The sequence below is a fragment of the Cyprinodon variegatus genome, unplaced genomic scaffold (genome assembly GCF_000732505.1).
Source record: "Cyprinodon variegatus isolate N-32 unplaced genomic scaffold, C_variegatus-1.0 Scaffold327, whole genome shotgun sequence".
In the NCBI taxonomy this organism is placed as follows: Eukaryota; Metazoa; Chordata; class Actinopteri; order Cyprinodontiformes; family Cyprinodontidae; genus Cyprinodon; species Cyprinodon variegatus.
The window spans coordinates 207872-233681 of record NW_015150780.1 but is presented as its reverse complement, the minus strand read 5'-3'; the positions used below and the strand labels follow the sequence as shown (position 1 = coordinate 233681).

The 25810-nt window shown below is 38.3% G+C and overlaps 2 protein-coding genes across 3 annotated transcripts; both read left to right on the top strand.

Annotated features, from left to right (window-relative positions):
• LOC107091169 (ATPase family AAA domain-containing protein 5-like) lies at positions 1–12638 on the top strand. Its single transcript, XM_015384942.1, has 22 exons — positions 1–342; positions 742–805; positions 1605–3304; positions 3383–3464; positions 3546–3698; positions 4139–4256; positions 4584–4865; positions 4956–5104; positions 5195–5345; positions 6137–6472; positions 7084–7180; positions 8231–8313; positions 8405–8541; positions 8621–8786; positions 8874–9032; positions 9113–9355; positions 9431–9495; positions 9575–9755; positions 9862–10010; positions 11116–11984; positions 12066–12221; positions 12334–12638. Exons 2-22 carry the CDS (start codon positions 755–757, stop codon positions 12410–12412), a joined length of 5406 nt encoding a protein of 1801 aa, XP_015240428.1. The 5' UTR covers positions 1–342; positions 742–754; the 3' UTR covers positions 12413–12638.
• A 2914-nt stretch (positions 12639–15552) lies between these two features.
• LOC107091154 (arf-GAP with dual PH domain-containing protein 1-like) lies at positions 15553–25588 on the top strand. 2 transcript variants are annotated; one of them, XM_015384923.1, is made up of 11 exons: positions 15553–15847; positions 18811–18935; positions 19020–19111; positions 19351–19439; positions 19708–19820; positions 20976–21125; positions 21227–21310; positions 21961–22023; positions 22335–22409; positions 22528–22756; positions 24994–25588. In XM_015384923.1, exons 1-11 carry the CDS (start codon positions 15763–15765, stop codon positions 25020–25022), a joined length of 1134 nt encoding a protein of 377 aa, XP_015240409.1. In that variant the 5' UTR covers positions 15553–15762; the 3' UTR covers positions 25023–25588. The 2 variants fall into 2 exon arrangements, with proteins under 2 accessions (XP_015240409.1, XP_015240408.1); XM_015384922.1 differs by having other exon boundaries at positions 15555–15847; positions 22332–22409; positions 24994–25586.
• Positions 25589–25810: the final 222 nt, after the last annotated feature.

The following is a 25810-nucleotide window of genomic DNA, read 5'->3' as shown; positions in this document are numbered from 1 at the left end:
CGTTCCCCAGTAGTCTGGCGCGTTTTTGAAGCTGCAGAAAAATGTCAGAAAACCCTCCAGCTCCGAGTTTCTCCTAAAATATTAGCGCGAAGAGCCGCGAGCTTCGCAGGGACGCGAGCTTCTAAACTGGAAAATGTTCCGAGGACTTTCAGGAGCTGCGCAGAGTAGAGCTTCTGTGAGTCTTAGATAGCTTGTTGTTTTATACCGAAACCTGCTGGTGAAAGGTTTTCTTCTCTTAACAATGGATGGAAAGTCCTTTCTGTATTTAAACACAAAGTAGTGAAGGAGAATTAATAAGACGGCAGCCGTAAGAGTTCCAGCGTGTCAGCGTTTAACATATCGGTGAGTGTTTTCTTTTGCTGTTTATGCATCAAGCAGTCATTTAAGACCAAACTAGAGAAAGAGAACTCTCTGGGCCCTTATAATTCATAGCTCTAATGTACTTTTGCAAACAAAGATACCTAGATTATTGAATTGTTTAGTATTAATGTTGCCTGCTTGTATTATTGGACATTTTGAGTAGGTTTTATAAACTGGCTATTATTTAAATATCGGTTGTTAATGTTATTATTCTTTATTTAAAGTTGAAGGATTCATCCCAATGCATAAAATACCAGAGAAATAAATGTACTGTATAGACCATTAATGAGACCTAATGATAAATGTTGATATAAATATATGATTATTGTAAAGTAACATTATGCTGTTTGAAAATGTTTACACATTTAAATGTTTTTCCAGGTCTCTTTGAATTATGGCTGGTGTTGTGGCTATGGCTTCTGTCATTGAGGACTTTGACACTCAGGTAGGAATCATACTGTAATTATTAGTGTCATAGTTGGAATTAGTGATGATATTACAATTTTTTTTCAGCTCTAAGGCGTAGGATGAACTAATTGTTTTATAGATTTATTTTTCTTTTTCTTTTTTAGTTTTTTGTAAAGGGCAAAATCGAGACACATAATAGGGAAAACATTTGTGTTTATTGATATAATCTATACTGGCCCCAATAACAGCTGCAGTATTCTGCTAATGTATTGGCCTTTTTTTCACAGAACTGCAGTTTCTGCTAAAGATTTCTATACGAAATGTTCCTTTTTAGGTTCATAAATATTTGCTGGAAATGTGTCTGCTGCCCATTATGCATAAGTCTTTATCCTGACTTTTTTCTGTCAGATTGATTTTTAGAGATGGTGGAGGGATTTTTTTTTTTAGGCACAATGAACTCTGTGATGCTCAAGAGGCCAGCTTTGGGTGAAAATGAGCCATTTGACATGTTGCATTATCCTACTTTTAAACAAGACCCAAAATTTGGCAAAATCTCCATTATAATACCACCAACAACCTCAGATGGTTCCATCCTACCTGTTGCTTACACTTAAATCTGATCCTACCATCTGAAAGTTGCACCTACACTAATTGAAACACCCATGAATTAGTTCTCCTTTTGTCTGTACCTAAATGCATTGTTGACATTTATTTTGATGATTCCCTTTTTCATTCAGATAGCAACTGGAAGTTTAATAAGACATAAGGGAGGACATAAGCCTTTGTCTTAAATGTTAATAATTCGTTTTGTCTGTTTTTGTTTTCTCTGTTTACAGCCTTGCAAAAAATCTCGCAAAGATGGCAGCAGCCCTGTTGTCAAGACGATCACCAACTACTTCTCTCCTGTTCCCAAACCAGTGGAGAAACCCTTTTCTCCTCCTCGCTCCAATAACATCATGGACTACTTCAGCCGAAAAGCTCCGTCCTCTAAAGAAAAGTCAAGTCCGCCACAAGATCTCAAAGAAAACCGTCAGAAATCTCTGTCTGCAGAAAAACAAGCTAACACAGAAGTGGGGAAAAAGTCGTCTGAAAAACGGGGCAGAAAAGCCAGCAGAGCTGCGAGGAAACTTGTTCCAACTGAAGCTGCTGTTTCCAATGATGATGACAGCTGTTATATTGTTGAAGAAACACAAGAGAGCAAAGACCTCACAGTAGCTGGTTGTCGTGGGGCCCTTGGCAGCGACACGGCAGCTTTATTGTCAAAGCTTGAGGCAGACGCATGTGAATCTGGAATACCTGGAATCTGTAAAACTGTCTGTAACAAGCAGATGGGAAAAGAGTCCCCTCCAGAGAGTGATCCAAAATGTGAAAAAAGTGGCATTCCTGATTCAAAGCTGAACACTACTTCATTATCTCCGAAAGTTGAAATAAAAGCAGTTAAAAAGGCTCCAAGAAAAACAAGAAAGATACAACAAAATGAGACAAAGCATCCAGAGCCGGAAGAGCAGAAGGCAGAGAAGTCACCATGTGACATCAGCGAGGATAAAACCTCACAATTAAACAGCAGCACACTAACCATCTCCTTTGAAGATTTTGTACGGAGTCAGAACAAGACCGAGAAGGAAAACCAGGGAGAAGAAGATGGTAAAAACACAGGAAAGGTTGAAGAAGTGAACATTGAACAGATGGACATCCCTAAAGCTGAGGATGCTGTGGGTCCGCTCCAAGTTTCTCCCAGAACTCTCACCGTTCAGGCTGAGGTCCATGCTGTTTCACCCAAACAGGAAACCACCAAAGCTTTTGGGAAGTTAGCTTCAATATTCACCAGGAGGAAAGGTGCTTTAAGCCTGGCAGAGTCTGCTCCTCCTCCAGCAGAGGAAGGACGCCTGCTTCCTGCTGCTGCTTCAGCCACCAAACGGAGGTCCAACGTGGTTCTTCAGGAGGAGGATCTGGAGCTGTCTGTGATTGAGAGCGAATCCACTCCGAAGTCCAGTGAAGCAGAGAAGAAGCAGTTCATGGCCGCCTTCAAGCAGCCCAGTCTGGATGGGTTCAAGACAAAACCTGCTAAGAGCCAAAGCAAACAGAAGCAAACTGAGGAGAAGACTGCAGAGGAGGAGGATGCTTCAGGTTCTCCTGCTGATCGAGGCTCTGAGGACACCAAAGCATCCAAAAAGAAAAGTACGAAACAGAGAAGAAACAAAGTTAAAAATACAGAAGAGGAAATCCATTCATCACCTCCTGCTGTAAAAGAAACCCAAATTACAGCAGAAGAAGAGCCATCAAACACCTCAACTCCTACAGTCACAGCTCTGAGGAGGTCCAGGCGAGAGACTGTAGTTACAAAGTCACCTGAAAACCCCCCGACCACACCAGTGAGGAAAACCAGGAGGCAGAATGAGTCAAAGGAGGCTGGAAATCCTCCCTCACCTCAGGAGAGCCCTGCAAAGATGTCCACGCCGAAGACACGACGGTCTAAACATGGCGTCTTTGTGGCAGAGATGGTCAGTCCGCCTGATGCAAAAGAAAGTCCAATCAGGTCAGACATCATTTATTCATGGAAATTACTAAATGCATGTAAAATATCTAAAGCAGCTTCATTTTTTTTTTTTTAAAGAATGAGATTAAGCAGAGTTCGTAAAACAGCTCCAGGATCTCAGACTGAAAGTGGAAACCACATCCCCACTTCAAAGAGTCAAGTAAGTGACTAAATATAAATCACATTTAACTGTTTTTTGTCATGTTGATTTATAATTAATGACCTCTTATTTACTTTTAAGATCCTGAATGAGTCCAAAAAACAAAAACGTGCAAAGAAACTAGTGGAGAAAGCAAAAATGATTCAGCAAAGCAGGAAAACTACAGAGAAGGAGAAAGTAAGACGATCATCACGGATCAAGACCTGCAGCAAAAAGAGCTACTGTGAAGACGAGGTGAAGCTTCATGTTTAAAATATTAAACCGTACTCACTGATTCATTTAGTCAATATTTATTGGGTTCTTTACGAACACAATTTCTAGCAATGCAATATATAAACTTTTGATCAAATTCCAGTGTGAACTGCTTGTACTTTCGCATTAATAGAAAGTTGGATCCTTTACAAACTATCAGTCGTTTTTGTGTTTCTTCACTATCTCACCACTGTAGACATTATTGATATATACAGTGATAGTTATGCTTTGTTTTAATGCTTTAAGGAAAGCAGATTTGTGACAGAGATGCTGTTTATTTCTGAATGTGCCCTAATCTTTTCCGCTGTATTTTTTAAGTTTAGATTTTTGTTAAATGGTGCCTACTGTTCATTTAGCTTTAGGAGATCAAGATCTTCGTTCTTGTTAATGTTCAAGGCATAATTTATTGGTTTGTTTTGCAGGACTCACTAATTTGTATCCAGGACCTCACTGCTATTTCTCAGAGCCAGCCTGAAAAGACTAAATCCCAGAAGACCTTAAGAAGTCTGAATGAAGTCCTTGGTAAAGTCACTCCTCCTGGTAAAGAACCCAAAGCTATTCCAGCTTTGTTTTACACTATTTATGCACTGGATTTACCAAATATTGTTGGAAATTAATCAATCTGTTTATTTATTCAGAATTAATAATCAAATAGCAAACATGCTTATAGTTAGCTGAAGCTAAATGTGTCTCTAGAGGAGTTCAGGATACAGCTAAATTTACAGAAGACGATTTTGTAGTTTTTGCTTCAGTATTGTTTTAATCTTTCACTAAATGTAATGATTTAAAGTTTGGATACTCCACTTAATGATAAATTCTTTCAACCAGTCTGTTGTTGACTATTCACCTACATTTCCAGTAACCTAGTCTCTGTTTTCTATGCACCAGCCCCTAAAACGGCATCTTTGGGCCAAGACAAATCTGCTCGCAAGGTCTCAGCAGTGACCTCCATCTTTGATGACAGCAGTCGGGAAGGATCTGAAAACTCTCAGGATGATGAGCAGTTCAGGGCGCGCAGAGAGTTCTTAAAGAGCGGTCTCCCAGAGTCTTTTAGAAAACAGATTGCAAAGACTGCGGCTACCAAGGAGGCATACTCTGCCTCATCTTCATCCTTTCAGACGGTCTCACACACTACACAACCCCCTGATGGTAAGAGTCTACCTTCACAGCTGTTTACCTTATTATGCTCTAATAGTTTGGGGACATCAGATGGAGTTCGTTATTCTGTGTTTTCTACAGATTGTTCTTTATGGAGTCTTCCTTGGCCTGAATCTACCATGCTGGGCCATTTAAAGGACCTTTGGAGCCACGCACCCAAACAGCCTCCATCTATTAGTGGGTCTTTGTGTGTAAAGACAGAACCAGCTGGTAAAAAGGTGTATGAAAAGGTAAAGTAATATAACCGTTTCCTTACAGGATGTTTTTATCACAACTGTTTCCTCTGAATTTTTGGTGGTAACAGCAGAGATTCTTTTTAGGGCTCAGTCTGCAGATCTGGAATTTCTGAAGGTGATCGACAGCTTCTGATGAAGGAGTTCTGCTCTAAAAACCCTCACTTCCCAGCAGAGACGGTTTTCAGTCGGCTCCAGAAAAGACGAGCTGAGCATCACCAGCAGCTCACAGCTTCAGGTCAGTTCCTACAGCAACCATAGAAGACCTCTGATGCTTAAGTAGCCCAGTGGCTTAAGAGAGGAAAATGGGTTTACCTTTGTTAATAGACATCAAATGTAATTGTTTGTGTCAATCTACACTTTCTAAATGCAATCTATTTTTCTTTTGTGCAAAAAAAGCAAAGTGTGAATTAGATTGTTTTAAAAGTCGTAGGGAAATCATACTTAAATGTCAAATCATTCTGGCTTAAACATGTATATAAATGTACTCTTTATCAGATGATAATGTCCCAACATTTAGAAAATTTCTATTTAAAAAAAAAAATCCTATCTTAAAATCTGTGTTGCTGTGTTTTTTTCTCGTTATTTTATGCAGGCCAGTTAGTTATATTTCAGCTTGTTGACCTAAATTCGGCCAATCATATATCAACGGTCATCTGTCAATCCGATTTTTTCGGTCATAGCATCTTGATTCATATGTCGCAGCTAATATAAGCAATGGTTGAAATAAGAATAATTTACTTTAACATTGAGTTACGTCCCAGTGTTATGGATAACTCAATACTATGAGAGTCACTGAAAAAGAAAACCAGCTATTTCAAATTTGACATTTAAACAGGCAATTTTAAAATAAATAATTAAAGAGAAATAATATGTTTCTTTTATTAATCCCTTATTAAATACTGGAATTTGAAAATGTGTTTTTAAATTTCCTTTTCTTCTAAATTACTCTATATCCTTCATAGTAGAAAGACTTATTAAAAGCGTTAATGCCAGTTATAGTAACTTATCATTGTGTCCGATTACTAGAGCCGGCTGCTGTGAACAAAGATGTCTGCCTCCCTGTGCCGGATGAAGCGGTTGGAGGGAAGAGGAAGAGGAAGGAGGATGAGAGGGAGAATAATGTGAAGGTGGCTAAGAAGCAGAAGTCCCTCCATTCAGAGGAGAACACCACCACAGCTGAACAGGAACCTCCTAGAAGAGGAGGACGAACCAGACGAACTCAGAGGTTAAAAACTAAGGAGGAAGAGGAGGAGGTGAAGGAGAAAGCTAAGCTTACACTGAAGGTTGCTCCCATCCCCTGTAAAGATGATTCTGGGGTTCTGGTGGATGACTTAAAGCTGGAATCAGATACTAAAAGAGCAGGTGTGTTTCTTTATATCTGTAATTTTAAGCTTATTTTTAGCTTATTATAAAAAGAGGAGAAGGTAAATAAAAGCCCAGACATAAATGCGGTTTTACTAGTTAAACACTGTTATGAGTCATTCCAAAGTTTATTTTATTGGTTTCTGTCTTTATCTGTGGTTATATGTGACTTTATTTAGAAAGATAAAGCTGATAGAAAAAGGTGTGGAAATCAAGATTAAAAGCTATCCAATAAAAAATAGGTTTTTAATATTAAGTTTGTGCAATTATTATTTTCTGTAATCTCTATGTTGCATATTCTCCATCAGGCAGTTCAGGATTAGTTGACTGCTTTCTGCTGCCATCTTGTGGCAGGAAAAGTAATGGAAAAAGGACAACCTTCGTTTAATCCCGAGTCCTGTCACTCTCTAAGTGAATGGTGTTTCAGATATCTTGTACTAAATGAAATGTTATTTTTTATTAACAAGCCCCTGCAGAGCTTGATGGTAGGTATTATGAATGGAATAGGAGGTAATTCCGCCTTGTCAACTGTTGAAAGTGGGATATCTCTAAATTAATGCTGAAGGCCCAGAATTTTTCTCTGAAACTGATTCTGTGGTTTTGTTCCCTAGAATGGGTGAAGGAGGAGTTGCTGTGGACTGACAAATACCAGCCTCAGCACTCTGGGGACATCGTAGACAACACGCCTGCAGTGAGGAGACTCTACAGGTGAGGAATCTCTGCACTAGCTTTATGCTGACTCACTGTTACTCAAACATTATCTCACAAAATTATTTATACCGCTTGAACTTTTTCATATTGATGACTTTTCACCCAGCTGTATCATATTATTTTATGGGAAATGTTGTGTTCTGCAGCAACACAAAGTAGTGCTTACTTTTCCAGTGTTTTTCTTTTTTGGTTTTGTTTTTTTAAATGAACAACTACAAGCATGACACAGGTTCACATTCAGCATCATCTTCACTACTGTATATAAGCAGATCGCACTGCAGTTATAGCTGCACATGTCTATGAGGATATCTGTACCAGCTATATTCTTTTAATGTTAATGATTATCTGTAGATCTGGTTGTATTTTTAGGCTTACTGTTGGAAGGACAACCTTCATTCCTGACTCTAGCGGTCTCTAACAGCGGTTCCATTTTTGTCCTGTACTTACCTCTGACAGGCTTTCTGATTTCCTGCTGAAGAACAGCATTCCCACAGCTCACTGCTACTGCCTTCTTTTTTTTAAAGTAGAGACATTTTGCTCAGATTAACCTTGTTTCTTTTTAAGCTAAAAATATAATTTTGGGCTCATATGACCAAAAACTCTACAGGGATACCATGAACCTCTTAGCTGCTTCTCTGGGTCCTGCCTGAACCCTGGTGTTTTGGTGTTTATATTGTTGTGCCATTTTTTTTGGTAAAAGATCTGACAGTGGTGAAACAATCTATCAGATTAATTTTGATGAATCGATTATTATCATTATTATCAGAATTTTCAACTAATTTAGTAATCAAATAACCTTTTACTGGAGTATACAGGCTCCAACGCACATTAACTGGAAGAACAGCTCACTAAGCAGTAAGGAAGCCAAAAAAAAAAGATCTTTTCCAGTTAATTATTTCACAAACGTTCTTTGTTAGTTATTATACCCTATCTAGAAAAAAAAACCCTTATAACTTTATCTGGTTATTCATTAATTTATTAATAAGATTATCCAAAGTTAATCAATTAATGTGACAAAATATAAACAATGGTTTCTTTTATCACTAGTTGGCTAAAAGAATGGAAACTTCGTGCCGACAGAGAGGAGAGAAAGAATCAAAAGGATAAGAAACAAGAAGAGGGCAGCTATGGTGAGAGATTTAGCTTCTGTTTATCATTTCCTCTCCTTGTTTGCTGCACATTTATTTTTAATACATGTTTTTTTTGTGTGTGTGTATTCAGATTCAGAATGGGACTGTGGAGAGGAGGACTACCTGGATGCAGACGACACTTTGTGCAATACAATGCTGATCACTGGACCCACTGGAGTTGGAAAAACAGCTGCAGTTTATGCTTGTGCCCAAGAGCTGGGCTTCAAGGTAGAAATCAACACATATGAAGAAAAGAGGCAAAGATGAACAGAACTGACTCTCTCATTTGTTAATTTATGCTTGTTAGGTGTTTGAGGTGAATGCTTCATCTCAGCGAAGCGGACGTCTTATTCTGTCGCAGCTGAAAGAGGCGACCCAGTCCCACCAGGTGGACAGTCAGGGGGTGAATGCCTACAAGCCTGCCTATTTTAACAGCTATGGATCCACTTCTGTCAGGCCTGGATCTTCTCCAAGTATGGACACTACTTCTCTAATTACACTTAAGCTGACCAATCTCCATTTCATTATTTCAATGAATGATTGTCATCTTCATCTTGCAGGAAAGGTTAACTCTCCTCGCAGGGTGGTCTCATCTCCCAGGAAGCCTCCTCAGTCTCCAAGAGGGGCTAAAAAAGGAGGCCTGGCTCCAACATCTTTAGCAAAGTTCTTTCAAGTGGGAAAACAGGCCAACAAAGAGCCTGATAAACTTAACCAGACAGGTAATAACTGACTTTTTTTATTGTTTCACATTTTAATTCGTGTTAAAACCAAAAATTTTAATAATCCATCTGTTTTGTAGCTGCATCCAAGAAAGCGGTAAAAGCCAATCAGAGCAGTGATAAAAGCAAAGCCTCTATGGCCAAACCCTCAGCAGCCAGCAACCCTAAAGAGAAGAGCAGTGAGGAGCAGAGCAAGAAGATGGCCACATCACTCATCCTGTTTGAAGAAGTGGACGTTATTTTTGATGATGATTCAGGTTTTCTCGCTGCCATCAAGACATTCATGAGCACTACCAAGAGGCCAGTCATCCTCACCACCAGTGGTTAGTATGAGTAAACCCTTATGGGCCCCGTCTGACCGTCAGACGTGTGTTGATAATAACCGCTCTTTTTTTCAGATCCAGCTTTCAGCTCCATGTTTGATGGAAACTTTGAGGAAGTTCATTTTAAAAAGCCTTCAGTCGTAAGTAGGATATTTTAGGTTACATTATCTGAGAGAATTGATCAGATTTACGGAGCTTTTTCTTTGATCTTCTCTGCAGCTGAATGTGGGCAGCTACCTGCAGCTGCTTTGTCTGGCCGAGGACACGAGGACACATCCGTTAGACGTCGGCGCTCTGCTCAAACTGAACGGCTGTGACATCAGGCAGAGCTTATTACAGCTGCAGTTCTGGGCTCGGAGTGCAGGGGGGCGCCCCTCATCAAGGCATCTGGTGCAAACTGGTAAAAGATGAACTGAACACCCAGGCTTTCAATTTATGTGTATGTGCATATATTTAATTTGATGTGATTGGATTAGCCTAAACACATTTCTTGTCTGGTCTTACAGGATCTGAACTGAAATCAAAGACCAAAGAAGCAGCTGATGAGTCTGTGATCGTCCCATCCAGCCTCCCTCCTTGTGACAGCGGCTGCACTGAGAGCAAGCTGGGCCTGCTGAATATTGAGCCTGATAGAGACATCTGGGACCTACTTAGGGTAAACTCAGTCTTATAGCCTTAAACTGATTTTAGATGTTAAATATAAATAATCATTCTTAAATGTATTTTCTAAATTTATTAATCCAGGATGAAGAATATAAAACATGACCTTCTACATCAGGAACAGCTAACACTTATATTTTTTTTATTTTTATAATGAGCAACTATTTTCATCTGTAACAGATTATTAAATACAAGCTTCAAGTTGCTTCCAAACTCCAATTAAAATCCAATTAAGATTTTAAATTTCTTTTCATAAATGAAATTTACTCAAATAAGTGTTTCTCTTCTTTCTTTTTTTTTAAACCTAAAGTTAGAGTTCAAACTAAATTCAGTTTGAGATTTACTTGATTAAAAGTTCAATTTAATTGATCTTTTGCACATTATTAATAGGCATGTCATTTAATGTGGACGGTGGTGGATGATAAAGCCCGGCGTACACTGTGCGATTTTCGGGGCGATTTTCCAGTCGTGGGAGAATCTTTCGATCGGGTCGACTCGTGTAGTGTACAGGGGATTACGATTTTCTCCCGACCGTCGTGGGCAAATTGCTCAGTGCACATGCGCAAACAAGGATTTTATTTTTATTTTTCCTCTCAGATGTAAACACAGCAGCATGGCAGGGATGCGATGAGTGAAATGCAGTTCTGTCTGTAAAACTGACAGACCGTAGTAGCCATGTTTGCTCAGCCATGTCTTTTTTCCAAATATGTGGTTGCCTTTTCTTTTTAGGTCTTTCAGCACAAAATTGCACAAATTGCGAAGGCAGCGCGTTTCACTATAGTGAGCTTCATATTCCCCTTCTATTTGTTTGGCTTCTGGATAGACGAGTCAGAGCAGCTCCATCTCACTGCGGAGCTGAGTGCGACGTGGTTTTTAGTCCTACAGTGTGAGCACGTAGATCGCATCAGGCCGAACATAAATCGTGAGCCGTGAACTCACACAGTACGACTAAACCCTGCGGTTTAGTCGTACAGTGTGAGCAGTAGCTACGTGCAATGACGGGAAAAATCGCACAGTGTACGCCCGGCTTAATGTAGGAACCTGATTAAGCACTAGAGAAAGTGAATTAGTGAACCTGAGGATATCTTTTGTCTTAACAGAGTGGAAGTTTGATGGATTCATCCGTTTGCTGGGAGCTTCTTACAGACAGCAGGCGCCGAGGAGTTGATCTGCTCTATTCCAACATGGAGCATCTCTTACCTCTTCCTCTGACACAGCTTTCTACCTCTAAACCAGAGGGTCGTCCTTCTGTTTCACAAGACCTTGGATGTGTGAGTCCTAAACAGCTGCCATCATCCCCATCCCTACAGGCAGACACGCTGCCTCCTGGTGTTGGCTTATTGCGTTCCGCTGAGTCTGAGGATTTCTCAGACAGCTGCAGCCCAGTCAAAGTGTCCAGCAGAATGAAGAGGAATAAAAAACACAATCTGCCTAGAAGGGACGGCTTCCTCTTTGATTCAGACTCAGAGGATGGATTTCCGTCTGTCTGCGAGAAGCAGACTGATCCTCAGACAGAGGACACCAAAGAGAGGTTTGTTTCTGTGAAAAGGAAGCCGCTGACTCCGGAGGAGAAAATCAAAAGCATTCCGGTCTCACAGTGTCTTCAGTCCATCGCTGACTTCTGGGACAACATGTCCTTTGTGGATTCATCGCTTCTTTTTCACCCTGATGGGTGTAACATGTACACAGGACCACCGGTTAGTGCTGTAGTCAAAGATGGAATGACGGATGAGTCGAGAATCGACACTGGAAGAGGAAGCTGGTCCTCAAGAAGCCGTGTCCTGGAGATCCAGGCCGCTGTGGAGGCTCTGAGCTTCCACAAGTGCCAAGCTACAGCGAAGGATGCCTGGGATAAGATCCAGCAGCTAGATGATGATCTGAGGAAAGAGGCTGCAGAAGAGCTGAGCCTGCCAGTAGCAACTCATCGAGAAAATTACAGCTTCACCCACGATGGACTCAGCCATCCACAGTGAGTCTCTCTGCCATCTTGGCCTCCCTGAAAACCCGATTACAGGATTTAGTCTCTGAAAAGCTGCCCCCTGTTTTCCAGGTTAGCCCAGCGGAGGACGGACATAATGGAGAGTCTAGTTTCTAAAGTCTCTGGGACTCTTGGCAACAGACAAGCAGCTGCTCTGGATTATTTACCTGCTCTGAGAACCATCTGCAGATCAGAACAGCTAAAGGAGCAAGGAAAAGTGAAGAGAAGGTAGAAAACAGGCCGCAGAAATGACTTTTGGTCGTACATGAGGACAGCCTGTAGATTTAATCTGATAGATAGAAGATGTATTAATAAATAATTGTTATGTCCTTCCTTCCAGGTTCCTGCATTATCTCGATGCCATCCACTTGGGTCTTGAGAAAGGAACTCTACAGTTCCTCGCTGAAGATTTCCGCTAATTCCATCTGATTGTGTTGTGATAACACATGGGCCATCAATAAATAGCTCTAAGAAGCTCAGTCTGGTGCTAGGAGGAAGACGTAACAGTTGTGGTATCTGGTGATGTGGACAGATAAAGCAGACCTCAGCCTTGGACTACTTGTTCTTATGTGCACAAACAAGAAGGACTGATTGCACTTATTTGATCAACATTTAAATACATAAAAATCTTTGAAAATAAAAGCACACAACTAAAGAACCTTAGATTTTTTTCATGTTGGTGCTTAGAAAGCTTTATATTAAATTCATCTGGAATGTGGGGTTTTGTACAATAGCATTTTTTTTTGTTTTGCTTTTGGATTTTTCTAACTGTTTAACAAATACCACATGCTACTTGGTAAAAATGATTTTTTTTACTGTAGTAAACTTGTAAAATGCAAACTGCCTCTGTATTTGTAATGGTTCATTGTAAATTCTCACCTTTAACTTTCAGTTTATTTTAGACCAGCAGCTTTTAACAGGAAGCTACGTCTGTCACACTCATCGAGAATATTTTCTTTGTGTTTTTTTTTTTTTTTTCTTAAGCCTCAAATATGTATAAAATTCTCATTTGGTGTGGATAAATAAATGCTTAACACAACTGAGTAGTCGCGTGTCGTCTCATAAAAAATCTGCTTTAAATTAAGCCTTAGTGAAGAAATGATGGCCACAAAGTGGTGCAGGTGACACGTTTTTAAAATTTCATGCAAATATTTTAAAGCGTCCAATTACATTCAGCCTCTGGGTTGATATTTGTAGATAAACCAGTTCAGTTGCAGCTGCTCCTCCGTGGTTATGTTTGAACCACTTTCAAAGATCACAAGTTAAATTTCAGCCAATTTTCCTTTAAAAAAAGTGAACCTTAGATTGGAAATTCCTTTTAAGCATAAAGACTCCAGGGCGTATATTATACTTGGGTCTGAACTTTCAATTCATTAATGCTATCTATACCCAGATGTTCTTAATGATTTAAAAACATGTAGTTAGGTTTTTGACACAAATTATGAAAATGATAATTGAAAGTATGTTTTTTAGGTCTAAGAACATCAAGAGGAATAGAGACAAAAGTTCCCGCATACCTTGATCCCAAAATCCATCATGGCTTCCAAGTGTCTAATACACTGTGACAGAGAGCTGTCATATAAACCTTTCAGACACATAAATGTCTCTTTATATTCCTTTTGAGCTCAAATGCACCTTAAGTGTTATTTTAAACAACTTTATGAAGACATCTACATTTTAAGCTGAGGTGGAACTTATGTTCTACATCTTGCTATATATATATATATATATATAGATATATAGATACGTAATAACAAATATATATATATATTTGTTATTACGTATGCAAAAATTGCTGTTAGGTGTTTTTGTTATGTATAGCCTGGTCTTTGATTACGACGATCAGATATTGCTGGTTTTATGACTTGGATCTGAAAGAAGCTGAAGTAGCAATAAAGAAAAAATTTGATTAAAATGCAAAACTGAACTATAAATTCTTTCAAGTTGGAGGGAAGATTTTTTTTTTTCTTCAGTTTCAACAAAATTTTTAATCAAATTGACCCCTTTCTGACTCCATATTGAAGCTTCTACCAGGATCAATTTCATTTTTTTTTTTTTTTTTCAGGGATCAGAGTTAGGAGGGGTAAAATAAAATCTGTGTCCTTTGAAAGGTTTTCCTCCTGGGTTACTCATGGCTGACGAATCATTATAAAGTTGTCATAAATGAAATGAAGTTAAAAATACTTTCACTTTTGCTTCGACTCCTTAAATAGTTGTTAAAAGTCAACCTATTATCGAGAACTGTCACATGCCTTGTCGGCAGACCTTTGATCATCAACCTAGAGCAGGGACAGAGCTACACGGGGGGCCAGGGGTGGCCAATGGGCACCCTCAGTCATTGAAAACCCCTACCATTTTTTCCCTCTGATACAGATGGTGGCAGCAGTAATACCCTCAAGTGAAATTTTTGTGGTTAATTATACACATCAATATACCAACATCAAAGAGGATAAATTCAGAATTCATGCTCTTTTCAGAACCAGATTTTGTGTTACATGGGGTAAAGAGAAAGGCTACGTTCACACTGCAAGCCTTGATGCTCAATTCCGATTTTTTTTGCGAAATCCGATTTTTTTAACGTTGCCGTTCATATTTCCGAATATATGCGACTTGTATATGATATCCTATGATATCCTGTGTGTAAGTATCCCGCATGCGCAGTAGAAGACGCAATGAAACCACAGGCCAGCATGTGCTTTTTTCAAACATGGATGGTAGGGCGGCGCGCATCTAGTGGTCTTTTTCAACCATAAACACACATTCTTTTCAATTTGTTTAAACATAAATACTGCTTTCCTCATCATCATCTGCCATGGTTGTTGTTTTTTTTGCCGCTTCTGCGTAGCAAGCCGCATAATAGTGACCTTTGTCGGGTATTAATGACGTTCATGTCGGATGAATCTGACCTGGCTGTTCAGACGCAGGTCGCATTTGAAAAGATCAGATTGGTATCGGATTCAGGACCACATAGCCAAATTGGATTGGATTGGAAAAAATCGGATCTGTGTTGTTCAGACTGCCATGAAAAGATCAGATCCAGGTTGCATATGGCCAAAAAATCTGATTTGGGTCACTTCAGGCTGCAGTGTGAACGTAGCCAAAATTATGTGTCTGCAAGTCATTTAGGAGTCTTCAGTGAAATCATAAATAACAATTTTAATAAAAACGTATCAAATAATTAATGTATGTATATAGTAGTGCTTGTTATTATCAATTGTATGGAGACTGTTTATTGATACAAGTAGGTAAATAATGACAGTGTAAAAGATTAACACCCCAGAACTCAAAACTGAAAGAGTTTTATCCACTATACCTTTTTATTTCTCTATTTGTCAGCAAAGGCTGTAGGAAAGCATAGTTTGTCTTTATTTATTTGTTAATTTTCCTGTTGGAACAGTGTAGATTGGCCATGAGGTTCTGGTTCCACCCCTCAGTGCCCATTGGTTATTTCCTGGCCACCCTTATAAAAATGTTCTGGTTACGCCTCTGATAGAGGCAGGTTGTAACAAAGGACAACCTCCAGCTACTAAAGCACCAATTGTTTCCCACAGACTGCGCGGCTGGACGCGCTCCAGAGGAGGAGGTGTATGTGCGCGCGCGCGCGTCCTATCGCGTGGAAACCTCCAGCGCTTCTGTCAGTTAGTTCCAGTTTTCTTATGGACGGTCTGTCAGCCGCAGCTCCCCGAGCTTTAAACTATGAGACCAACATGAAAGATACGGATCGCAGCACTGAGAGCCGAATCAGAGGAGATCAACACTTGGTGCCAAAATGTCAAACGAGCGAAACAAAAGGATTTTACTGGAGTTGGTGAAGCAGCCGGAGAACAGCCGCTGCGCTGACTGCGGGGCCCCTGGTCTGTACCAATGCTGTCATTCACTTCTGCTGTAACAAGGCTGCATCAGGTTTAATCATTTAGTGTTTTTGCTATAAAGACTTAACAACCTCAGGTTCATAAAATATGCTGGGAAATATAGTTTAAATTTTAGATAGGAAATAATGTTTTAAGGATGTTTTAAAATTTAAATGTTTTAAAATGCTAATAGTCTTAGAAATTCAACATTTATAGGCCTGTTTGATATCCAATCCTCTTGAACTATTTGTCAATAAGAGTTTCTTCTGTAACATACATTTCAAAATAAAAAATAAATAAAAAATCTGATAAACAACCCTAGAGATAAAAGTTTATTATATAGGTGCCCCAACAACTATTTATTTTTGCCTAAATTTTGGACGAGGATAAGAATGTTGTTTCTTTTTGCCAATTTGGAGATATTAGAATCCCAATAATAAAAAAAAAAACTCTAATCTTCATTAGTGTTGCACCGATACCGATACCAGTATCGGGTGGGGCCCCGCTCCAGCACCAAAATCAAGGGCATAGGTTTGATTTCAACTTTGGTAGGGACACTATTGGTCTGATGTTATTTGTCCTATTCAAAATTATACAGGCTCTGTTTTTTATGCTTGACGTGAAAATCAGGGTGTATTTTGTTTAAAGAGAAAAGCAGCATTTCTTGCTACATTTGTAAAAATGTTATAAGCGCTACACACACTAGATGCTGTTTATCAAGGTTTGAAGCATCATCGGCTTACCAGCGACAAAGACAGAAAGTACATCTGTGCCTATTTAACAAAATATAGTCTAAATATGTCTGTTATTTGTGGATTTATCCTGTTTTTTCTTTTGAAGATATACAATTGTACAGAGGTAAAACCCAAACTTATCTTTTAAATATTCTCATGAAAAAAAGCAAAATAATAGATTCAAGGGACACCAAATTAATTTATTGTATAGTTACTCTATTTACCCCATATCATGTATTTTATCTTGGGCTGAAACAATTCATCGGAATAATCGATTATTGAAATGTTGACAAATTTAGTAATCGATTAATCGTTAACTGGTATATAGAGACTCTAAAACATGTCTTTAGCTCATAGAGCGACCCACTTAGAGTAGGAATTATACCAATTTCATTACAATACCATTGTAAAAAATATATATAAACAAACATTTTTTCGTCGTTCAATATTCTCCATCCCCTATACTGCTGCAAAAAAAGCTGTATTGTAAATTATAAACATGTTATTCACTTTCTAATAGTTGGTAGAGACAAGTAGGTCGGTCCAAAATTTTGGTAGGGACATGTCCCTATGGTCCCTATGCAAACCTACGCCCATGACTAAAATGGTGGTATCGGCGCGTAACAACAAATAGGGCACCGATACCATTTTGAGAGCCATTTTGAGAGCCAAAATTCAACTATTGTCACCCATTCCAGGTAGGGAATAAAAAGTTCTACTGGATTCACTTTGTATTAATCTTTTTCCTGCTTCACAAAGGTAGGCAGCAGCTTGACAAAGCCATGATGGTTATTATTTTACATCCAAGTAGTATGCAGTTCTTCGTATACACACACACACACATCAATTTTTAAACAAATGGTATCGGTATTAGCAAATACTTCACAGCCAGGTATCGAGTATCGGCGCAACAATTCAATTCAATTCAGTTTATTTATATAGCGCCAAATTCACAACACATGTCATCTCAAGGCACTTTACAGTTCAACCAGATCATACAGACAAATTGATACAAAGTTTTCTATCTAAGGAAAACCAGTTGATTGCATTGACTCATTGACTCAAATACAATCCCTCACACTAAGCATGCTTGTGCAACACTACCGTATTCTTCAATCAGTTTGTGAATAGTTGTCTTTCAATTAGTTTTTGCTGATGGTGGGAAAGCATAGAAAGTGTCAAATCAATTCAGAAAAATAAGGTTGGCCTGCTCCTTATCAGCACTTCTCTCTGTGATTGGTAAAGCAGCTTCTTCTTCTTTGCAGCTGTACAGGTGTCAGTTATAGATGTGTAATAACATAACATCAATACATGTCTGCATTTCTAAATAGTCTGGACAGATGTTAGTATTTGTTCCACCATATAAGCAAACCACAAGGTGATTCATTTCATCTTAGAGCTTACATTCAAATCTTTATGTAGAGGAGCTCTGAGATCAAGGTTGGATATTTCATGTGTCCAACCATTTGCAGTAAAAAGTCTTCGTGATGTTGAAATATGAGCTGTTGGGCTTAGAGGTCGTCCAGCAAGCATATATGGGTATAAAGTGGTGAAAATGTTCACTATTTAAAAGTGATACTACTGTCTCCTTTAATTAGCAGCACACACAGTACTAAACACCTTCTGTTTCTGAAGTTTTTATTAGTGTTTGAACATTTTTTAGGGTGTGACATCATTGCTCATATCTAGGCTCTAAATTTTGAGGCAACGAAGCATTGCTCATTCGCTCTAAACCAGTCTTAACCGATAATTATCAACGAGTTAAGTGGCTGAAACTTTATAGTCTTTTTAAATAGGACACAACTCAATGTTCTACTGCATTTTACAACGTATTTTTTTTGCGCTGCACTGAACCTCTTCATATCAATGCTCTTTTGCACCATTATTTTTTAAACTGGCTTTTTTCCTTCACTGTTTACATTCTGATCCCTGCTACACTTTATAACAATAAAGTTCACTTAACTGTTGTTGTCTAAGTTTAGAGTTTAAAACATAACCAACCTTGAATTTAGAGTTATTACTTTCGGATTTCTTTAATTAAATGGTTCAGTGAATGTTTTACTGTAGCTTTGCTCAGCAAATAAACTCTCCAACCATGTTGAACTTCATAAAGCCTCTTAAGCCTAAAAGCTTTCCTAATGTGTAAATTCAGATTGTCTTTGGATGCAGTACTAAGCAGCCTCAACATCTGCCTTACCTAAGGACAAAAAGAAAATCCTCTTCTCTTTTCAGAGCCAGACTGGGCTTCCTACAAGCTGGGTGTGTTTGTATGCCTGAACTGCTCTGGGATCCATCGCAGCCTCTCCAGCCGGGTCAAATCCATCCGGCTGGACTTCTGGGAGGATGATCTAGTCGAGGTATGAGCCTGATCTTCTCATAGATTCTAATAAAGATGGCTGCTTGTAACTTTAACCTGTTTTCTTTCTTGGCCCCATAAAAAGTTCATGAGATCGAATGGGAATGCCAGCGCCCGAGCCGTCTATGAGAAAGCTGTTCCACCCTACTACTACCGACCCCAGGAAAACGACTGCAAGTAAGAAGTGTGATGAAACTCTTCTCTGCCGTTTCACTGGTGAAACATTTGCTAGTTTATAATCGACAACAGACTGCTGACATGGGCGCAACCACAGAAAATAGAGAGAAGTGCAACTGCAGGCTGTAGAAGTGAAATGTGCATGAAAGCCTCCTGCTAGATCAAAGGTGATTGATGCAGGTTTGTCTGGCGTTACCGCAGAAAAATGTGTGAGACTGTTATCTCATTTTGAACTGCAGCGTCCTGAGGGACCAGTGGATCCGAGCTAAATACCAGAGGACGGAATTCACAGGAGAAACCAAGTATCCACCTCTGGCGTATACAACAGGTGAGAAATCGGATGCTTATAGGCACACATCAAAACATAACGGCTGACTATTGTTACCCTGTTGGTGCACATTATTATGCTGACAGCATGGTTCCTCATAAAACTATCTCAGGGAAACCGGTTTTACTGTAGATTTAGTGGTAATGATATACTAATTACTTACTCTTTTTGAGCTGGGTGTTAAAAAAAAAGAAATTAAGTCATCACCATTGGAGTGATCAGTGTGAAATAAAGCATCTGACCCTTTTCCTTTCTGCTTTTTCACCAGGTTTCTACGAAGGACTCCTGTGGAAGAAAGGGAAAGAGAACATGCAGTTTTTGAAGAGGAAGTTTGTTCTGTCAGAGCGGGAATTCACCCTGTCCTACTACAACAAGGAAGATGTGAGTTCTCAGATGCACAAAAAACAAAAAAATCAGATTATTATCTTTTATTAAACCAGTTGAATTCAGTGTCTCTCAGTATTATTCATGCCTCTTGTTCACCAGGAGTCTTATAGATTTATTTCAGGGATTTAATTTGATACTCCTATAATTAAATACTGAAGAGCTGTCAGGTGGAAGAAGAACTGACTTCTGGGTTATAAACAGAAATAGATTCAGCTGTTCTGTAAAAGTTTTGGGTGTTTGTTAGAGAACAGTTGTAAACAAACCTTCCATGTTCATGAAGATCAAGAAGCACAGCAGACAGGTCAGAAAAAAGGATGTTTAAAGCAAGGATAACTTAAAGAACAATATTTCAAAGTTTTGAAAGAGTCGCTGCTTTTACTGTATGTCTGTCCTCCAAAACTGATTGGCCAGCATTAATCAGAGGCCCATCATGGTGACTCTGGTGTGACAACTTTCTATCTTCCACTTGGCTAATCTTGGCTTTAGGGAAGAGTGTTAAGAAGAGAGCCAAATGGGGTCCTGTTTTTAGAAGTTTTATAAGGAACACAATAGATAAGTTCTGGCCCAATGAACAGATTGAATGTTAATAAAAGAAATGACTCTAAACAGGCTATCTATGGTGGGTAGTGCAAAGTGTTTTATTTATAAATCAATACAACAGTTATGGGTGGAGCTAAATATAATAGGAAACTGGAACAAAGTATGTAGGAGGATTTAAAAAAATTCAAATCTGTGAAGGAAAACGACCCTAAACTTCAAACCTTTGTTATAACTGAATGGTCTAGATCCAAGCATGTTAGAAGAGCACAGTTGAAGTCTGTCGCTTAATCTAGTCCACATATACAAGACTTGAGAATTAATATGCAGAGATGTTTTTCCATTTAATTTCACTCACTAGGCGCTATTTTGCAAAGACTGGTGGAAAAATCTGTTTATTTAAGAGCAAAGCTAATGGAAATGTACTGTACTGTAATGTAAATGACATGCAGTTGTAAATGGAGCAAAAGGTGTTTCTATAACACACATAGACGGATTCTAAACTCAAACTGCTCTACCTTTTAGAAACATATCTCATGCTTATTCACTTTTAGCTTTATTTCTTCCCCCATCTCCTACATTGCTAAGTATATCAACATATTTATAATGCAGGAGTCCAAAGGCCCTAAAGCTGTGATTGCCATCAAGGACCTGAACGCCACCTTTCAGCCACAGAAGATTGGTCATCCTCATGGGCTGCAGCTTACATACCAGGATGATGATAAAACCAGGAACCTCTATGTGTATCACGATAGCCCTGAGGTGAAGCTGAGTTATCCAAATACCTTAATCTTTTGTGCTTTATTGTTAAAGAGGTTTGATTTCACAGAAGTTCATGGCTTCTTTTTTATATTTGTCCGTAGGAGATAGTTGTGTGGTTCAATGCTATCCGAGCAGCTCGGTATGCATACCTGAAGACCGCATACCCGACGGGAAGTGATGAAGAGGTAACGCTGGACTTGCCCTGAATTGCTCCTATTCCTGTTTGGTACCTTTTTAAATACCTTTCTGCTCTTTCATCAGTGGCTGATGAAAGTGCTTTAAATCAGTCCTATCTGTCTTTATGCTGGGTCAGATCCTGATGTTTGAAAAAGGAGGCAGGTAGTCAGGACAGCAGAATAAAGCATTAGCCTCGCTGCAAGCAGTTAGCCAAGCCTTGTAGCTAAACCAGGTCCTGGAAAAAGACAGAGTGTACCGTATCTATCTGTCTTTGGACTGCTGATAAATTTAGATTTTCGGCTGATCAGGTCCAAACGGTTTCACCTCCAGTTTGTGCGCCCAGAGCTCTCCTCTACCTGTATTGCAGAGGAGCTACTGTGCGTGTGCAACTTTGTCACTATGTCACCAATCAGAAGAAAAATGAAATTAAGCTTTACTTATCATTAAAGAGTGAATATTTATCTTGCACATTAAAAGATATATATCAATATATTTTGAAATATCTTTTTTTAATGTCTTAATCAAGGCTATTGGCCAGCTGCCACTGTCTTTGATTTTGTCTTTCTTTCTTTGAAAGCAGTTTGTAAAAGATACAAAATCAAACTGATTCATATTTTTGACTGTCTTCAAAAAGCGTTTTTTTATCTTTTTGTGTCAGCTGGTGCCAAAGATAACAAGAAATTATCTAAAAGAGGGATACATGGAAAAGACGGGGCCGCTGGTAAGTCAGAAGGAGAGGGGCGCTGTAATGTGTTTTGGTTAGTTGTTGGCTGTTTGCATATCTTGCTCTATTAGCAGTGGAGCATTTCACTTCCAGTCATCCCAAAGCTATTTTTGATGTTATTTGCTCTGAGATGTACATTTGAATGTTTCTGTTCCTCTTTCACACACAGATACACACGACAATATCTATAATAAGATATATATATGATGCTTTCTGGCTGCTTTTTTTTAAATCCTAAGAAAAATTTCTTTTAATGGAGCATGTTCAGGCATTCTTCTTAATAAAAATGATTTATTTTTAAACAGCAGAAGGAGTCTTTTAAGAAGCGCTGGTTCATTTTGGATTCTCAAAACAGGAAGCTGCTCTACTTCAAAGACCAACTGGTACAGACCACGTTTCTAATTTAAATACTAGGTGTTAATTTGGTGCTATTCTGTATATATCTGGTAAACTATAATTACTGATTTATTTTTTTTTTCCAAATGACTGTAATTCAAACAGGATGCAGAGGAGTTAGGGGTCATTTTCATCGGGACAGAGAGCAACGGCTACTCTGTGAAGGAGTGCGTCCCCCAAAACACACGTGGCAACAAGTGGAAATGTGGGGTGACGGTGCAGACTCCTGAGAGGCAGTTTGTGTTCATGTGCGAGCAGGAGAGGGAGCAGAAAGAGTGGCTGAGCGCCCTGAGAAAGGTGATGTCCAGGCCCATGTCACCGCAAGATTATAACGGTAAGAGAAGGAGGTCTGCAAACCACTGTGCAGATTATACCAGTGGACTGGAACAAAATTGAACAAATAAAAAGAATAACTTACTATCCATGTTGCAAATATCTCAAGCATGGAACAACACTGCAACAAAAGCTCTGTTTGCAACTAATATGAGTGTAGAGGTTACTATGTTTTATTCTACAATTTGCATAAAAAAGTCCAGCTTTCACTCTTTCAGTCCAACCTTTTGATTCATTTAATTTAGTCACTGGTTAGGCTGTGCTACTCTAGCTCCATTTATATATAAGCATAGTTCTAATTAGATGGGTGACTACACTCATTATAACCAAGAATATTATTTTGAGTCTTTTACTAATGCAATCAAACTCTGTTTTTCAAACCTTAAAGAACTCACTACTATCCACACATTCTTACACTGTACTCACATTGGTTGGCAAGCTGGGGTTCAATGCCTTGCCAAATGGCATGTAGGCATATGGAGGATGAAGTTGGAATTAAGCTCACCATCCAGTTACAAGATGACAACTCTACCCACAGAATTGCAGATTACTCAAACACGGCTTTAATAGTCTTTAAAAGCTAAAATTTGATGCACAGGTATGGATTTACAGTTCATTTCCTCTCAGTCATATTTGTTAATACGCTATCAAATATTTACATCAGGTTGCAGCTTGACAAAACTTTATACTGTATATCTGACTACTTTTCCTTTAAGTGTTTATTTAATTTGGTTGGTCTCCTTTCATGTTTTAAGGATCACATTTTCAATAGGGTTTAAGTCAGGATTATTCCAGATTAGCCTATTTTATTTATTCCCAGTTTTAATGTTTTTTTCTAACACCCAACAAAGTCCTAGTTTCAAACTGTTTCTGGCTGCTGAAGAATTTATAGGAAACCATCACTATCCCTGGTCTTTGTGTAAGGTAGCAGTGGCATTGCAAAGGGTAAACCTCACAGGATGATCCTGCTAACTGACTCCTCTAAACAGTTTTTTGTCAATCTGGCCAAATAGCTTAATCCTTATCTTGTTGGAGATAAACTTCTGTCTGTGTTGGTGAGCACTGGGAGGATCTTTTAGATTTTGTTCATGTTGATGATACTCTGGCTAAGTGTGGACAGTGCCCCGTATGAGGGAACATCTTCCAGCCTTTCATCAGATTGAATCTTATCAGATTGAATCTTATCAGTTATCAATCTTATCAGTTATCAATCTTATCAGACTGAGATTCTGGATCAGATGGTTAAATCCTGGACACAGTTCTAATATGAGAGTGGTTCCAGACACAGATCCCCACCCTTTCTGGAAATGATAAAGCTATATAATATCACATCACTGGAAGGTTCCAAATATATAAGCCTTAAAGTAGAGATTTTGCCTAAAACAGGAAACTAAACAGTTTCAATGTGTGGTTGAATAATAAACCAGCATCACATCAGAGTTGTATTGATGGATATAATAATGTGTTTGAAGTTAGTGCAGCTCGCTGGGGAAAACTGATATCTGTTTGAGTCTATACACATAATCTTGATCATGAATGAATTAGAGAAAATCATCAGTTAATTTAAATTGTTAAACAATTTTATTTTAAAAAAAGGTTAAGGATGTGTATGATATTCAATCAGTCCAAATGCATTATTAAAATCTCAACTTGAATATATATTTCTCTGAGTTTTTTATGTCTGTTTGTCAAAGTCTGACTGAAACTGGAGACTTCCAATTAAAAATACCCTATGATGTGTTTCTTTTTTAAATACATTAATCATGAACAGGAAGCTGAAAAGTTTACAAGAACAACTAAAGTTCAATGGTTTCCTTTTTAAACACATTAACTGTTTTAATTTATCTTTTCTAACTCTTATCTGTACGTTTCTTGTTGTATCATTGTAGCTCTGACTAATATCCTTCTCACAACCATCAGACACCCAAGCTTTCATCATTGGTGTCAAATTTAGGTTTGGAAAGAGGTTTAGGCAGAACTTGAGTGAGAAAAACTAGAAATGATCTATAAAACAGGGCGTTCCAATGTCCCTACTTTGTTTGATAGAGAAATTGTTAATTGAAAAGACAATATTTTCAACTGATCCAGTCTAGCGCTGACACAAATGAGGAAAACCAACACAGTTTTTTAAAATGAATTTAGATCTCCCTTCAATTTGTAGAAAAATCCTCTTTTTTATGAATTTCAGCATATTTCCAAAGTCATTCCTCAACTCCAACATGTTCCCTTTTCTTTCAGCTGAAGCCCATATAAGGTACAAGAGATGAAAACAAAGAACTGTAACAGCTGTGATGTACTCCAGAAGACTGCATCCAAGACCTGGATACCTGAATGTCTGTCTCCTATTAGATCCTACTGACATGATGTTAAGTCCTTGGTTTAAAAAGGCCACATCATAATCATCCGATATTTTACTAATATTTAACGCAGTTGTTTTACTTTACCATGGTAATCTGACATTCCTTTATTTCTAATTATCTGAATATGAATTCTGTAAATATATTTTTTTTTATTGGGCATTTAAAAATAAAATAACTGTATTGAATATAATTACTTATTGACAGTTATATTAAAAAAATAAATAAATTGTGTTTTTTTTCTATAGTTTTGCCTTGTCTGCTGTTGAAACAAGTTAAAAGTTTACTTTTTTATGTATGTTTAATGTATGTTTCAGGAATATTATGAACCCAATGCTTCAATAATATCACAGCTACTAGATAACACAAATCTAAATATTTCATTATTTTATGAAATATGTAGAAAAGCTGTTTCAAATAGTTTTTCTCCTTTATTCAGGAGATGCTGTCAAATAAATGAGATGTTGGTCACAGCTTAACTAGAGAAGCTTCTTCAGTCTGTCTGCTATTATTTTGTCTTTATACACATTTTCTTCATTTTTAACCATGCATAAATTATCCACAATTACAGATCAGGATCATGACAAAAGAAAAAAATGTGGATACTCATAAGTAGTATTTACCCTTTTTTATGTGTAACTTTATGTTACACATAGAAAATGTTATCATTAACATAATTTATGCTGATATATTCTAAT

Coding starts and splice junctions, on each gene's coding strand:
- LOC107091169 (XM_015384942.1), top strand. CDS start 755: ATGGCTGGTGTTGTGGCTATGGCTTCTGTCATTGAGGACTTTGACACT. Junction 4,257..4,583: donor TGGTAAAGTCACTCCTCCTG/GTAAAGAACCCA, acceptor CCAGTAACCTAG/TCTCTGTTTTCTATGCACCA. Junction 10,011..11,115: donor ACATCTGGGACCTACTTAGG/GTAAACTCAGTC, acceptor TTGTCTTAACAG/AGTGGAAGTTTGATGGATTC.
- LOC107091154 (XM_015384922.1), top strand. CDS start 15,763: ATGTCAAACGAGCGAAACAAAAGGATTTTACTGGAGTTGGTGAAGCAG. Junction 19,112..19,350: donor CCCCAGGAAAACGACTGCAA/GTAAGAAGTGTG, acceptor TTTGAACTGCAG/CGTCCTGAGGGACCAGTGGA. Junction 21,311..21,960: donor CGACGGGAAGTGATGAAGAG/GTAACGCTGGAC, acceptor TTTTTGTGTCAG/CTGGTGCCAAAGATAACAAG.